This window comes from Dermacentor albipictus, chromosome 5, assembly GCF_038994185.2.
Source record: "Dermacentor albipictus isolate Rhodes 1998 colony chromosome 5, USDA_Dalb.pri_finalv2, whole genome shotgun sequence".
Classification (NCBI taxonomy): Eukaryota; Metazoa; Arthropoda; class Arachnida; order Ixodida; family Ixodidae; genus Dermacentor; species Dermacentor albipictus.
Window position 1 is genome coordinate 132,212,291 of NC_091825.1, and position 16,622 is coordinate 132,228,912.

Here is a 16,622-nt window from a genome sequence, read left to right on the forward strand (position 1 = left end):
TGGGCTGTCAGACTCGAATAATGTCATGGCTTTCTTTGTGTGGTGTCGGTATAACACAAAACAATTAAAGGAAAGCTGATGTCTGGAAAAAGAAATTGCTTCTTGAACGCATTCTTCCCGCATGTTCATAAAACAGCGTCTAATACTCGTATGCCCGGTTGCCTTCGACAATTCCCTCACAAGAGTGAGTGAAGGCATGCTAAAAACGTTTCGTGCACAAAAATGGCACCTAAATGGCTGAGACCTGGCCTCTCGTACAATTGATCTACCTTAGTCTACTAGTAGACCACGCACGCACCCCTCGGGTCATCTACGGCATTTATAATTCTAATAATTTGTCAGTATTTCTCGTGCCAGTAAGCATAGAAAACGACATCTTGTGAGAGAATCGGCCATACTTTTATTTCGGCAAGAATGGGCGTCGTTAAAAACGCTGTGGAAATGGAACCATCACGTGCATGGAACCTCAGCAGAGAAGAAAGAGTCGACTTCTCAAAACGAATTGTGGTGGCGCTCAATAAATTTCGAATGCCGGCCACTCTGTGAAAGTGTAAAATTTTGGACGAGTCTGCCGCTGAAACTCTATTACACGACTCTAGCCAGTGTTTTGCGCGAAAGCCCCCCGGCCTTCTTCTGTTGACAGTTTAAACGAAGGGTAGTCATTCAAGAGGCATTGTGGAAATGAGACTGACTGACAGCATGACGAACCGCGTGAACAGTGCCTGCGGGGCCATGGTAAGGGAAGTGGAGTTCCATTACTGGATCCAGAATGCTGCCTTTCTGACTCTATTTGAGATTCTCATTTGAAGCCCGGGTTAGCGACGACGAAGCGCTCTACGCTGGCAGTGCTATGGACAACAGAAGACCAGGCCGTGTTAGCGCCTCCAAACCTAAGTGTCTGCGTGGAATTCGTGGTTACAGAATAAATTATTGAAAACGAAAGTGCCGCAACTACGGTATGTGAATGCTAGCCCTGTTTGTTCTTTCTTTTGAGCCTCTAATCGTAATAGGAAAATTATTCTGAAAGGCAAGCATGTTTCTGCTGAAGTGGGAACAAAATTAGACGATAAAAAGAACGGTAGGTTCAAGGACAAGAGAAAGCACAATTCCTTGAGTGTTCAGTATTTTGGATAATAAGAAGCACGTGCATAAAAATTGGATATTTGAATAAGCAGGTACAAATGCCCTACCTTTAAAAAACTATTTTGGCCAGGCACTGTTCTGTTGTAGACCGTCAATGTTGTAGTTGTAGGGAATTCCTATGCTAATAATTTTTAGCAGCTAGTTTCCCGTAAATCCTTTTGTATTTAATGACACGATTCTCCCATTGTAAACAGTAACTTCAACAACTCCGCAGACAAAATACTTCCAAGAGAAAAACATCCCTCGTCGCAAAACCGGTGATAGTCTGTATTGCTTCTCACAAGATTGTTCTAGTAAAAAAAAAAGCATTGCTTAGAGAGAAAACACCGTGAGCATGATTTTATTTTGTTGCTGTATAATTGGTCCTTTATATGTTTACTGAAACAAAATAAAACATATATACAACGAAATCTGAAAAATAATAAAACAAGAAGATACTTAGCGTCCATCTTAGGCCACTTACTCACGGTGCATGATACGGTTTTGTTGAAAACCACAGAAGAGCTCTGTGTAAATTGGCTGGTTGCCATATGGTGAAACCTAAGTTTATACGCATTCAAGGTTATTGCGGAGGACAGGCAATAATTTTGTTTCAACAGGCCGCTTTAATAAGGAATATCCGGTAGACCGCTGTGACAGCGCCACAATAAAAAATTACATGTTCGTTTGCATATGTTCATAACACTAATTAAAGTGAATATTCATTCGATGGCACTCGCCTAATGTGTACGAAGTGGCAGGACTCTTTGGGTTGAAGTAGTGTGTAAGATATGGGCCAAAGAATAACCTACACTGAACTAGGAGCCTTGGCGTCGTTTATGATAATGTTACTATCTTGAGCTTTCATCTCAAACCCGTAATGACTGTTTGCTACTTTAAAGACGCGGGGGCTAAGGTAGCATTCATAAATATTGCATTTAATGGTTAGGTACCGCAACGATTTAATGTTGAAATGCTCAACGAAATGCTTTTCATGAGAGTCCACCTACGTTCCCACCATATTTATACATTTCCCTTCAGCAAACATAAAGGCAACCTTGTACTTACGATTATCACGTTGGTACGGTTGAGGATGTTCTGCCCGAACGGTTGAAATTTTTCCATGTCTCTCATTATGTTCCGAACTGTCTGGTTTTCCGAGTCAACCATTCGGTAAGCAGTGATGTTGACGAAGTTGTACTGGAAGTCTTCTAAGTTGTAGGCTTCGATGTCCTGGAGAAACGGTACAAAAACGCTTATAACCGATTCAAATACCAAACGCCGTACTTTTGGAATGGCAATTCTGTACGCTTTCTGAATGGATTCGACGAAGATACACGGGATCGCAAATGCGAAGCCAGAGTAATTCATAAAACGTGAAACGTTCGAACAAAAACGCGATGCATATAATTTGGAATTTAATATTTACCGCTTATCCCAGAGCATAATTCCTGATGTGAGAGCAGCGCAATATTATGTTCTTGCGCATGATCTATCTTCACGTTCGGTATCACATTCATGCTTTTGTATAGCTTCGTGTGTTAGAATAACGAGTAATTTTCTGCAGGCGACTCAAGGATTTCTGAAAGCTTGTTGCTAGCAAAACTTCATCCGCATTTTTTTTCGAATAAACAGAACATTTTATCCTTCTTGTGTATTGCTTCTTCATGAATAACTAAGCGTCTTAAACAGTCTTGTTGGTATCGAATATGCCGAGCTCGGGAGAAACTGACTGCGAAATGTGCTCACACTCAAGCAGCGCGTCACTTGAAATTGTTAAAGAAGCAGCGCCGACTTCATTACTTTGTCAAGTTCTGTATACATCGCAAAGAGAAAAAAAAACATCGCTCTTAATTTGAGAAAGAAGAAAGAAAGCAACAATTGTAAATGACGTGACAAGTTAACAGGGCTAGAGTTTTCAGTGCGCTCGTGATTGTAATATCTCAAGAAAACATTGCAAATATCTGAATTACTCACGTGTGTGCCTCTGAGTGTATGTACTATTTGTTTTAAAAACTAAAATTAGATTATGGCGTTTTACGTACCGAAACCACGATCTGATTATGAGGCACGCCGCAGTGGGGGACTCTGGAAATTTGGACCACCTTGGGTTCTTTAACATGCACCTAAATCTAAGTACACAGGTGTTTTTACATTTGGCCACCTGGACAAGCTCAGTTGTTGCAATTAGTAGCGATTGTGCGTGTTCGCAGCGACTTCGGCACTTCGACGAGTTTAGATTGCTCAGAAACTCATGACAACGAAGGCATAAAAATCGTCATAAAGAAAGTCACAAGAACGTGTGAATCCGCAAGCACGAAGATCAGTTAAATCCATGTGCTTGCCATCATTCCCATGGTGGGTCAACGACTGCAGCGCCAGAGTTCCCTCTAGTACACTGTAGGAAGCTATGGTCTGAAGCACAACCGCCATCTTCAATAACTGACAACAGCGCCACGCAGCGGAGCTACCGGCAGATAAGGTCGGGCTGGTCCAAGAAAGATCCACCTCTGAGAATGGATATGTTGACTTCTCATTTGCAGCCGTAATTTGGCAAAAAATAGGGGCACAGATTTTCTGACTCGCCCTCGTATATCAGGATGTTTCTTACTCTGTTCGATGGGCTCTTAAGTGTGCCTGCATAAAGCAATCTGCCTGCCAAATTAAACAAAAAATTGCTCTTTTTTCTTCTTGCATTGGGAAATGCATGCATGCCTTCGAGAAAAGATGGCTGGTGTATCTCATGTTATCCCCAAGCCCTTCCGTGCTTCGTACACAGTGTGATGCATGCTTAAAGTTGTTGCACGTGACAGGTTTTCCCTGGGTACTTACGTAAGTAGCAAAGTGGTAGTGGTACTTGTAGTCATTCATCTGGATTTGCAAAATCTGAAAAAAGGAAGAAAATATATACATTGAATATTGAGAGCATGTAAGTTGTAGAAATGGCACCGAAAGCTCCCCCGTAAGCAAATACTACACCATGCCCCATTTACAAAGCTTTCAACACAAGGAATTTCACAGCGCTGAAGGATCGCACAGTTTCGGCAGCGGGATAGTATTATGTGCTGCCTCCCTCCCAACATTCTCTACTTCAATGGGCTTGCGGTTTTCGGCGCTTCAAGAAAGTTAATTCGTTAAGAGAACAAGCTGTGTTATACTTCGCATCACGAATATGGCAAATGTTTAAACCGATGCCATGCAATTTGCTCGTCCCTTATAATAGCAACCTCACCCATTTCACTTTCGAATTCCTTTGTCATTTTGACATATGAACCATCCTGCGATGCCCGATGAGCCAAATAGTCGCGTTTTAGTATATATTTGAACGATGCAACACAGGAGTTTATACCCTGACACATCGAAAGGAGACCTCAATAAATATACATCAGAATGTTTTTTTTTTCTTTCTTCTAATTCGAAAATTTGCACGGAGCACAATACGAGGGAATGACCTTATATGTAAATTTACAGCTTGTTTCCTTCAATAAAGTTCAGCAGAGACCTATGGTGTAGACTATAGTACCGTGGATGGTAGTCAGGTTGATGGCTTGGATTCCAATTCAGACGTAATATTAACAACAGCATCTAATGGGGTTTACGTCCTGAATTTGCAGCATGATGCCATTGTATAACGCCATAGATCTGGACTCTATAAATTTCAACGGCCTGCTCTTCTTAAAGGGTCCCTGAAACGGTTCGGACAAATTTTGTAGACGCGTAGCGTAAATACAGTAAAACGTTCGCACTGCAATTTGTGTGAAGCAACTCATGTTAAGGAGATCTACGGATGATTACAAGTTACACTCCTCCATAGCCATGCTTTTCCTCTTCAACTCGTTCACCGAGTCATCGAGGCTAAGCTCCGCCTTCATTGGGCGAGCTGAGCATAGTGTCGTCTACTTCCGGTTGTCTTGAAGCTAGCGCACGAAACCTCTCAAATCTCTCAGCTAGCCGCCTTGGAGTCGATCCCAAGCGAGAGCTATTGAAGGAGCGTGTGTTGTGAGCATTTTGCAGCAGCGCCAAGCGTGTCCGGTATTCCAGTAACCAAAGGTGAGCTGGGCGTTTTGATGGATGGGTGTAGGTGTAAACGGAAGGCCCGCCATATTACAATTGCTGTGATGAAGGAGCTTTAGCGCAGACGTACATGAGCGGCCTGATCGGTCTGAACGGCCCAGCCAACTGGTGGCGCAGAGCCTAATCAGCCAAGCAAAGAGCTAATATTGCTCTAATTAAGGGAGCTATAACGTAAGGCTATTCCAAACGTTTCTATTACAATTCTGCACTTAGCACTTCACAATGAGTCAAACAATTTTCGGGCTTTAATAATGCATGAATGTGCCAAACAAGACTGAATGTCTTTCTGAGTAGTCGCTCCTCCTGAAAAGAAAGCTCGAGACCAACACTGATCGCTCAGTTCGCGTCAACATGGAGCACGTTGTAACACAAGCAGACGACACTTGTTGTGTGCCGAAAGTGCTTGAGTGTAGTGATAAATTGTCCTTTTGCATTCTCTTTTTCTTACTAACCTGTTTATAGAAACAAATTAACTAACATTCCAGCTATTACGACCAACGTTTGTTCACCATAAAGTTAGAAAAATTATCGATGACGCGCCCTGGGCAGCCAGTAAGATAGCTCGCCCTACTGGCCTCCTATAGTCACCTCGCGTCATTTGGTCAGGGACAGCTGAAAACTCAAGGGAGTGGCGTGCTGCGAACAGTGCCGATGCACATTTTTAATATCTTATAATAGATTACACGCTTTACGCGCAGCACTTAGATGTGTCAAATGACGATCTGAAGGACCTACCCTAACGACTCGGTGCATTTGCACAAAATCCTCAAAATCATTTCAGGGTCCCTGTGGAGTTCACCCACATAGAAATACAGGGGCGCTTTTGCACGCCGTACCCACAGGGATGCGAGGGGTGACGTCCTTCAATCGATCCCACTTGCTCGTGTCACCATCAGAAGGCCGAATCCACTTAGCCACAGCGGAGGGTATAAAGATAAAGTTAAAAACCTAAGTTACGTAGAAGCTGCAGTTGAATGAAAACGATGATCCGTATAGAGCCGAGCGAATGGGCTTTTCAAGAGCAATGAGAAACTTCCATCGAAGCTGAAATGAGAAGAAATTATCCGGACCCCCCGGACCGATTTCTTCGATGAGTGCGGTTGCCCTAGGTGCTTCCTCAAGAACGACTTGGTTTCCCCGCCGGTGCCCGCCTTTGGTGATTCTTCGAGAAGCCCCTTCGGCCGCGGAGCGCGGTTGCTTCAAAGAGCCGCGCTTCCCACTCGAGCAGCGGGTACGAGAACCGAGTGCGCTCAATTGATCTAGTCAATGGCCAGGCTCGCGTTGTGTGTGTGTGTGTGTGTTTGGGGGGGGGGGGAGGGGCGAGGGAGGAGGGACTAGAAAAACGAAACGCGGGCAGCATACGTGGGCGCAATAAAAGTCACAACACTGTTAGGAAGTCTCGCTTGGAGACTGTCGTCATTGCGAGAAAGAAAGACGGCGTGGAGAGAAAACGCCTAATTAACTTAACGACTGCCGTCCTAATTGCTGGCTGCGCAGAGAAGAACAGAACAGAAGAGCGCGACTCGGCGTATGAAGCAAGCCTGAGCGCTGCGCTGCTGTAGATGGGATTCTAAAGGCGCAGTTTTGCAAGAAAGAAGACGGAGCATCGGAGGGAGTACGTAGTAAAAGAGAGAGGGAGAAGGGAGGCGGATGAGGGGGCGTGAGTCAAAACATGGGAGGTTAAAGCGAAGCGAAGTGCTCAAGCCACAGGCCAGTAAGGTTTCTCGCTTCCCGTTTTCCCAAGTGTGGAAGTTAAATGCACGCTCCTGTCTGCGCATGCGTGACTAATGCGACCGAAACACGCCTACGATTGAAGAACAAAGCGCCAAAAACGAAAAAAAGGTTGCGCGATTCGGGGGCAATTAACAGACGCCGTATGGTGTCGGGAATGCCAAATTAGGTTGTCTTGTTTATTTTTGCTTTGTTTTTTCTTCTTCTTTATTAACGGGGGCGAGGTCGCAAGCAATGACTGGCCCACTGTTTTTACGTCCACAGAGCGGAGTCGGTATTCGTGTTTGTCGCCTAAAAGAAGCGAAAACAAGTAGGAGCGAGCTCAGAAAGTGCAGGCGTAGAGTGGGTAGAGTGGATACACGTGTACCATGGTTTTTTTGTTGTTTTTGTAATCTTTACACCAACGTCTGTGCTAATCCTGATCCTTCTAACGAAGCTTCCTAGCACGCGGACCTGGTTAGGCTAATGTCGCTTAATTATATTCATTGAAGTGACATCGTGCTTTGATATTAGCGCCCTTTTTGGAGTAGTATAGCTAGCCTGTTGCTTTATACTTATGTTTTACTACACTCTTAGACAAGGACAAAGCTTTCTTTTTTTTGTAAAGTGCTGGATATCGTTCACCACCTGGCTTCGCCAATAACATGTTCACTTTTATAATTACTTGCTGATTATGGCTACGAACGCCTGTAGAAAAACACAGACCACTTCGTAAATAAGGATCCAGATACGCCGCCTAATTTTGTTTATCATATGTGCCTCGTTTCTGCATGGGGTCGCTATTTTCGAACGAAAGTTTGTGAACAGCGCTTTCATCTCTCCAGCCTCTTGCGCTAGACGCATTTCACGGCAGGTTCTATTGCGGTGAAAACTACAGCTAAAATTAGTTGGGTCCTCCAATATAATTTTACCTGCACAAGTGTTTTCTACTTCTATGCAGCACGCTATTTCACGACATTCTACACCTAGAGTGGCTGCCTTCCTATAGTTTTCTCGTTTTAACTTGATAGTCCGCCCTACCCTGGTTTTTACAGTAACTTGTTCCTGCGACTGCTGATTTTAGTAAGCTCGGTACGTGCAAATGATTACAAAATGTTGAACAGCGCCAGCACTTGAACCATTTGGTTATTTCGGCTTGAAATTAATCACTGAACGTTTCGCATGTGCACGCATGCTGGCGCTTACGGAACTGTGAAGACGTCTGAACACGGTTTGAGTGCATTTCGCTAAGCCGCAATCTTAACGCATTGCCCTGCGCGCAAGCTATTACAGCGAGTATTTCTTTGCCTTTCCTTGCCTCTATGCTTCTTGTTATTTGCATGTGTTGTTATCGCCACTAAGATGTCATCAGCCTTGGTATTTTGTTCCCTTGAAGTGAAATAAAAACAGACTCAGCAAAACTGAGGCACTGGCTCTACCATGCAGCTAGACTGCAATCTGCACCTACTTCCGTGTCACTTTAACTCTCCCTCCCTTCTCTCCCCAGCGTATGCTATAGCAAACCGGATCTTCCGCTCTTATTAACGTCCCGGCCTATCCCCTTTATTCTGGCTCTCTCTTCGCAGGACTTAACCCGTCAAGTCATTCAATCGAACATGATACCGTTCTGCAGAAACGTTCTCACGCTTTTTTAATGCCAACTGGTCCGATTTTTTAAGTCCGCTGCAGGAAGGGGAGGAGGACGAGGGGTGTTGCTTGCCGCAGGTGAACCTAGCCTTGCAAAAGTTACCGGCAACTGCTCAGCCTGAACGCCACCTGTCCACCGCGACACGGTCTGAAGCACTTCGCAGTGCAGTTAACAGCAGGCATCAAAACATGTTGACACAGAGTCCAACGTGTTGCGCGTTTTCCAAACCACGACGACCCATACGGCTCACCATTCACTTCCCAACCTTGTATCGCAGAGGAACATTAGGAAGGGCTGAAGCACCTCCCTCCTAAACATCCGATGTCCTCGCGGGAACAAAACATCACTTGCATTTGGTCGTGGTACTGTTTCACGCTCGAGCTCATATATTAATTTCGTACGCCCTGCTTCAAACTCAGGCCATTTTAGTATGCAATGTTCAGTGTCAGCACTCAAGTTATTACGATGTCCCCTAAACTTTAGGCTCGTCATTTACTGAAAGAATGTACAGAGACGCTTGCGCGTAAATAACGCAGGTGCGCGTACCGCTCTGAGGAAAGCGGTGAGGTTTTCGGGTCGCACGTCAATAATCATGCTGTAGATCCCGCGGCTCTTGATGTCCATCAGCGTCGCTGTGAAGTTCTCGGCCCTTCGAAAGAGGTACTGCACGTTCTTGGGTGGAAACGGCCGCACCAGCTCCTGGAGGCTGATGAGTGCTGCGAATTCAGGCGAGAGAGAAATAGAGAGTAGCGGTTATATTCCCAGCAGCCACAGACGACGACAATGATTAGAGACACACTTGCGGTGTTTCCTACTTGCTGAAGGTGCAGACAAAAGCGTACAATACTTGCGACGAGAGGTTATATTTGTCACTCGACTTAGGGCCTGTCAATGTATCCTAGTAAAGTATAATAAAATATTTGGCCAACCTGTCTGGTTTTTTCTTTATTTACTCTTTCCTTCGTTCGCTCGCTCGTCCGTTTGCTTGTTCGTTCGTTATTTCGTTCACAAATATGTGCAATGCAGTTGGCAGTATTCGCATAGCAAGGAGAAGGCAAGTAAATTGCATTACGTCTCACGATTGGGCGCTAGATGTAACGCGATCTTATTTTGTGGGCATTATATTTGAATTTTTATGATATTTCAAAAAATAATTCTGCGTTGTTCGATGCGTTATTTTCTTTCGCATTGTGGGTAAATGAAGATGTGCAGTTTTTCCTAGAAGAGAGAAGTGTCTAGATTACTCGTCCCGGGAATGAACAAGCATATGAAAGGTCAAGCAGATTCAAATGGTCCCATGTGATTGTCGTAACTAAATGTCAAATGCTACGGCTGGTACTGCAGTAAGCAAACCTGAAGCAACCGTTTTACCAACAAGCGATATGTTCCGTGCAAACTGCCACATGTGGTAGATTCAAGAGGTGAAAGGCCCGCTGTTCGTGATCATTACATCTTTGGTGCACATAGGCTCCCGGCGTTGACCATACAGCACTGCAATTCTCACTTACCCATCTAGCGCTGCCGACAACAGCCGAAATGACAGCGAAATATATGAGAAGGCCACGGATGAACGATAGAAGTAGGAAGGAGCATTGCCCCACACACTTGAAGCCAAGAGAGTAGGACCAACACGTGATCATGACGTGATTATTTTTAGTGTCTTCCACCGCCGCACTAGCCAAGCACAGCGCGCACTCCTCTGAAAAGGCAACGCGGACGACAGCAACGTGCGGCTGCCGCATTTGCACGTCGCAACGAAGATGATAAATGCTTGTGCTGCAATCCACGAGCGAAGTTGCTCAATCACATCGGGACAAAATGTGCACAGAGCGGTTGGCAAGGGACCCAAGCAATTTTGCGTCAATTAAAACCGACCGTGAAGCAAGCTTAACGGACTGAGTCCACCGAGCTGTGCCACGTGTTGGATCGACATTTGGAGAGAGAAAAAAAAACGAAGAGGATGACTTCGCGGAGAGCCCGCTTTCGATGGCCGGCTTCGTGATGTAATTCCATCTCCTAGATTATTACCATCCACGGTAAAGGCACTCGCAATACGAAAGATTAGACAATAAGATAGAGGCACAAGCTTGGCGATTGTTTCTAGGTTCTGACCCGTTCGAGCGTAATGCATGCCCGCTCGTCGCATTACGATAGCCGCAGTTTAGTATTTGCAGATCTCGCGCGCATTGAGTTTTCTACAATGACTACTACAAGAAACTCGGGCGCTGCGATCGTACAGCAATCATGGGATTGATGGGAAGTACATGGATTTGTCTGAACTTCGTGCTTGAGGCTTGAAACAGTCTTGCGACTTCGTTTATTACGCTTTATTTGCCTTCATTACGCTGAATTTAAGAGCAATCAATAATTTTATAAGTGCAGAATACTCTGAGAACACGCACAGTCACTTATAATCGCACCGGTTCAGCCTGTCGAGGTGGACAAATCGAAACTCCCCAAGCGTCTGCACGCGCCGACTTGCCCAAAATAAGTTCACAAGGGTGTTCGATGGCTCTTCTCGGAGCGTGCGTCCGTAGCGTAATGGTTTCAATACCGTGCTTCTCTGCTAGAAAGGTCCTGTGTTCGAATCCTACCATTGGTTAATTTTAATAATGTGTCTTTATTTATTTGCTACACAGCACTGCGTTCACAATTACGAGTTTACAAAGTCAGCAAGCCGTTTGAAGCCAGAAGGACGAAGTTTAGGCAAATTCATGTACTTCGTCTCAATCGACCGTGCAGCGAAGTCAGGGGCAGCTTGTACGAACGTCGTGCCGACACACATCTGCGTTCCCGCTGCGCAGCTGTGTCCGCGTTCTAGACATCGGCAAAGTTGCGTGTCTGATACGAGAAGGTGCTAGCGTGTTTCGACTCACAGATGTCGTCCTGGTAGAGGACCGCGATGCGTGTCCAGTTGAGGTACTGGACCAGGTCTCGCATCGACTTGCCGGTGATCTGTGGGTCCGGGTGCAGGTTCACGGAGCAGTCCTTGACGTCGGGCTCGAGGTCCAGTCGGCTTTCAATGTGTGGGATGTCCAGCGAGTCCGAGAGGGACTGGATGTGCGCGCCAATCATCGGATCGTTGGGCCCGAACATGGCCACCACGCCCGAGCTGATCAGGTTGCAGGCTGCGCAGAATGCAATGAACGCACGATGAGCAAAGTGTATGGTAGGCCGTTCAGTTTTGCTAGGACTAACCTGACGGCACGTTATCCGGGCAGTTTACAAAACAGATTACTCCACAGATGCGGAAAGTGTCACGGAGCCGACAGAACAAGCTCTCACTTATTTTTTCTTGCTGTCGTATCCTCCCTATTCGACACACTGTTCCTTCCACTGCTTCGAATATGCATGTATGCGTATGTATGCGAATATGCATGTATGCGAGTTTGCAGTTAACGTATGTAGAAACTATATTTCTCTTTTTTTTCTAAAAGCGTTTTCTTCTTCCCCCTGTGGGTCAACTGTCGTGCTTTCCGGCGCTAGAATGTGAATATCGTTATCAAGCGCCAACTAGTCATTATTATATTGTTTTCCTATGGGCTTCTTAGAAACCCCATTTCTTCTTATATATATTCCTTCGCGCACATGAAATATATCAAATGTGTACTGACTCACGTCGCTGAAAGTTTGTATAGTGAGTTGCTTTATGACCCGTAAGCTGTCGGATTTCTCAGTGCAGGCACTTCGTAGGCAATAAAAAAAAATTGTATCTATAGATGCCTTGTAGATTTCAATAATTAATACTCATGTATTTAATTTCTTGTAAGACATCACTAACAATTAGCGGATTTTTTTTTTTTGTAAAGACCTATTTTGCGAAAGTTCCCAAAATTGGTTGTTAAGCCTCACCTTATAAGAGAGAGGTGGTGGAAGGTACAACTTTAGGACGAGGATAGTGCTAGCAACTGTACAGCAAATATCGAATACTTTGTTTCTCAACAGGAGCTGGAAAAGAAGTGACTTTCCCATTTGAAAAGGGCTACAGTCCTATTTAGTAAAGTGGTTACCGAAACCGGTTTCGCTGATGGCAGCACTCTTGGCAACTACCGGTGTGTCTGGTTGCATAGTAAAGGAGAACACTTTCTATAGAAGGTATACACCTGCTAAGAAAGCGCACAGCGCAAAACAAACCCATCACATCCACTTAGCCTTAGTTGTCAGGGCAACTCGTGACACCTGAACAAGTGTCGTAGCTTACGAAGACAACTTTACTCATGCGACGAGAAGTATTGGCCGTAATATTTGTATAATGTACATTTGTATAATGTATATTTCTATAGTATAATGAGCGTAGGAACTAAGAAGGGAAGAAAAATACATTACCGAATTCCTATTTCCTTCTGTTGAAAACAACGACAGTGATATGTTTCTTTTTTCTTCTTGTCCCCATCGTCATTATGTGCAAATTGAACTGCTAAGAAAAAAAAAAGCTAGACAACTTAAGTTCAACCTTACTACACAAGGCTGGTTTAACGGAGCGAAGAGTGAAGAGCAGGAAATGGAGACGTAAACGATGGCCAGGCTGGCTGAAGACACTAAGCCATGAAAGCCATCTGAACTGCTTGCAGGGAGTAGGGGTCTTTGAGGTCTTTTGAAAATGGCTTTACAATCCTCAGTGCCAACATAGTCTTAGTGCATTCAAAAGAATACAAAACAAAGCAAGTTGAGCCTTCGGAGAGAGACATCGGCGTCCTATTTGCCTCGCTTGATGCATGCGACGGCAGCGTTCGCTCGTATCCAATGATTCGCCATGTGCGTTCTTTCAAAATACACATGCTCGTGCTAGAAACACACACGCTCATGCACACAGTAGAGAAGTAAAACAATTTATTCGAGTCTGACGGTAAGCAGCAGAGAATGATGTGATGGAACATAAAGGATTACGTTAGGGAATCTGAAGCGCCAACAGAATGCGCCAGCAGCCGCTATCTCCTTAGTTGCCGACGTGAACTGCAAACTGAACTGATCCAATTCTTCGGAGGAAAGCGGCGAGGATTACGTTCCTTTCCCATTTGAAGGAGGCGGCCTGGCTAACTGGCCGACATTTCCCTCCACTGGCAAGTTCTTTTCTTTTTTTTTCTTTTTTTCCCTTGGCCTTACCTATGGCCGCGTTTTTATACATTTTCTGGTGTCATGGCATTTCAAAGACAAGCAAATATTTCACCGCCGATTTTGTAAACATATCGCAGCGTAGCTGTTAAGGCGCTACTTTCACCATTTTCGTGTCCGCGTGTATAGAATAAATCCCTATGATAGCGCAATGCCGGGCCGACCCACGGTGGAGGCGACGAAGGCGTTAAGCACTCCCTGTACGTGGGCCGATCCGATCCCGAAGATAGTACAATACCGGGCCGACCCATGGCGGAAGTGAAGCAGGCGTTAAACACGTTGGCCGATCCCGAAGATAGGGAATCGCTGAGCCGACCCGTGGTGGAGGTGCAGTTAGCCATTGAAGGGCCCACATACGCAGCTTCGTTGGCCATCCTTCTTCACAGGGTGCAAGGGCACAGAGTTTTTATATTTCTTTCTTTTTTTTTTCCTGCACCAGCTGATCTGCTTCCACGCTCGCTCGCGGGGTTATAGGAAAGCTTCAAATGTCTTCAAGTAAATTCATATTGTAAGAAAAGAAGCAAAAGATGCCACAGCTCGTACAGTGTGCAAGAACCATGTAGTGCGAAACTTACTCATCACAAGCCAGTGCTAATTAGACCTCGTAATAAATTTAAGGTAGTGGTTGGCCTAAACACCGTCAACCCAAGGACCGCGTCAGAGAGAGGTCAACGAAGAGCAGTGACCTTTAGAATGACTCTTCGAAAAGGTCATCTAAGAAACGTACCAAGTCACGGAGAGGAACATAACAAACATTACGATCGGCTACGCAAACCACTCTTGTGGTGAAGACAGCCACATAAGAAAGAACAAAAAGAAAACCTCGCGTCCACTACATCAATACATGCAAGCCAAAATACGTACCTTGTACGATGCGTTTGGAATAGTTTGCGCAAGGCCTTGGCGGTTTACTACGAATCTCCGGCAGCGAAATATATGTTCAATATGGAGAGCTGTGTCTAGCGGGCGCGAAGTGTTCTGCAGGTTGCCTCTTGTTAACGACACGAGAGTGCCGTAAAGCAGTCGCACGAGATGGCTTGATGGCTTTGCCTCTATTTCATAGATCATTTGAGTGTGGAATGTGAAAGCAGATTGAAATTCACAATAGATGCGATCAGTGATGAGATGTTTACACTGGGAATATCGCTCTAACTAGCGATCAGCGAGGAGAAAGAAATCACGTTCGCCTTCCTTCCTCGTTCAAATCAACGAGGACTTGCCTAAGCGGGATTCAGCGAGCTGTAGAGAAATTCAAGTTCCTTTAGACGATTAGAGCCTCTACTGCGGGCCTCCGACGTGGCGAGATAGCCAACTGCTACGTATGGACAGCTGGGCTAGTTGGTTGTGATTAGCATAATGAAACTTCGTTCCAGCGCACAACTGAACACGGACGAGAAGAGAGATGTTTCATAATAGCGAACTGGCAGGCCACTAACCCTTCAGTGAGTTTCGAGAAGATAGGATTTTGGACGACAAAGACCATTAAAGTCCGAAGGCGGCCTTGTTTGCTTTGTGTTGAATGGCTGCAATCAAGTCGCCTGGTTGTGCAACGTTCATCCGGCGAGCGCCGTTGTGATCTTCGAAGGTCGTTAGAACGCTGATTAAGCCGAAGACTAGAGATTCGCTTTGTCATGACTTGACAGCCAGAAGTAAGCAATTACAAAAAAAAAAGAAGGAGAACACTCACACTCTGCTATCTTCTGGTTGCGACTAAACCTGTATATAAATCCATATGCATGTCTTTTTAGGGGGCGTGGGTACCATGGAAAGAAGTAACAGCAGCATCGTGAATTGAAAATTACATTTCTTTTAGTTGTGCATCTCGAAATGTTTCGTCGCTTTAGGCTACGATATGGAACCGTAACAAAGACATCAAACCTCGTTAAAGAGCCTTACAGGCGATCTCACGAAGTCAGTTTTCAAAGGTCAAACTACCGGTTGCGCGAGTGCGACGTTATTTATGTGAGAGCGACGAGAAACCCCGTCGAAGAAGCAGAAAGAGGCTCTGTAGCCTGGAAATGGCCACGACGTTCACGGCCAAGCACGCATAGCGCGAAGCTACAAATCTGCGCAGCCTCTAAAAACGTGCACTTATGCCTTTCGCAACAACGGCCGCTCTTTCTTGATTCCGAAATCCGCACCCTTTGCGTCTCGTTTCGCAATGCCTCTGCGTAAGTGCTAGAAGCGACGGTTCTGCGATCTTTCGGATATCTTTTTTTTTTCTTCTGGAACTCCGTACGGTAGCAGAAGCGAGCCATTAAGCTCCCTCCTCAATCTTCGCTCGAACCCCTTTCGGTTGTCAAAGGAACGACCAAATCCACAGCGAGGATACAAAAATAAAAAGAACGCTTTTGGTTGCGTCACAACTCCTCAAGTCTCGAGAGAAGGGAAACGAACGAACAGACAAAAAAGAAATGCAGAAAGGAGGGCGTACACTCTCTCTTCAGCGTTGCACGCCTCAGCGGATTTCGATTGTGGACCGAGTCGTGCGTCGCAGCCCGCGGCGTGGAGTGTCTCGCGGACGGTTCGCACCGAGCTCAGGCTCTTATAAGATTCGAAAGGCGTTCCTCTCGATGTTGAGGCGCACTTCGTGATTTGCATGCAGAACCTCGAATGCCCCCCCCCCCGCCCCCCCTACTTGCTGGCTTGTTACCTTTCCGCAAGAGTCAGCACCCCGAGCACCTGATTGCTGTCCGAAGGACGCCTGTACAACCGGGAGGATTTCTCTCTTCGCCAGTAACACGCAGGTCCCTAAGACTCACACGCTCGTGATAATCCGAACACCGAGGAGAAAGCCGAAGCTTCAAATCTCCTGCCCTCCTTCTTTTTATCTTTAAGATAATGATAAACAGAGGAGTTGTCGCCGTTTGCTGGCGACGGCTACCCCTTTTCGCTTGATTGATAGTATAGGATAAAAATTTTTAAACAATTAAAAAAAGAAAGAGAGAGACCTCTT

General features: G+C 45.4%; 1 protein-coding gene across 8 annotated transcripts in view; it reads right to left on the bottom strand.

Annotated features, from left to right (window-relative positions):
• The window catches only part of LOC139060093 (glutamate receptor ionotropic, kainate 2), a 636,178-nt gene that overhangs the window by 30,448 nt on the left and 589,108 nt on the right, over positions 1 to 16,622 (bottom strand). For all 8 annotated transcript variants that reach the window (XM_070538904.1, XM_070538906.1, XM_070538907.1 and 5 more), the window contains 4 exons: positions 11,431 to 11,682; positions 9,101 to 9,270; positions 3,955 to 4,008; positions 2,191 to 2,355 (listed from right to left, as the gene is read on the bottom strand). In XM_070538904.1, coding sequence (XP_070395005.1) covers positions 2,191 to 2,355; positions 3,955 to 4,008; positions 9,101 to 9,270; positions 11,431 to 11,682 — 641 coding nt within the window. The remainder of the gene's footprint in view (positions 1 to 2,190; positions 2,356 to 3,954; positions 4,009 to 9,100; positions 9,271 to 11,430; positions 11,683 to 16,622) is intronic.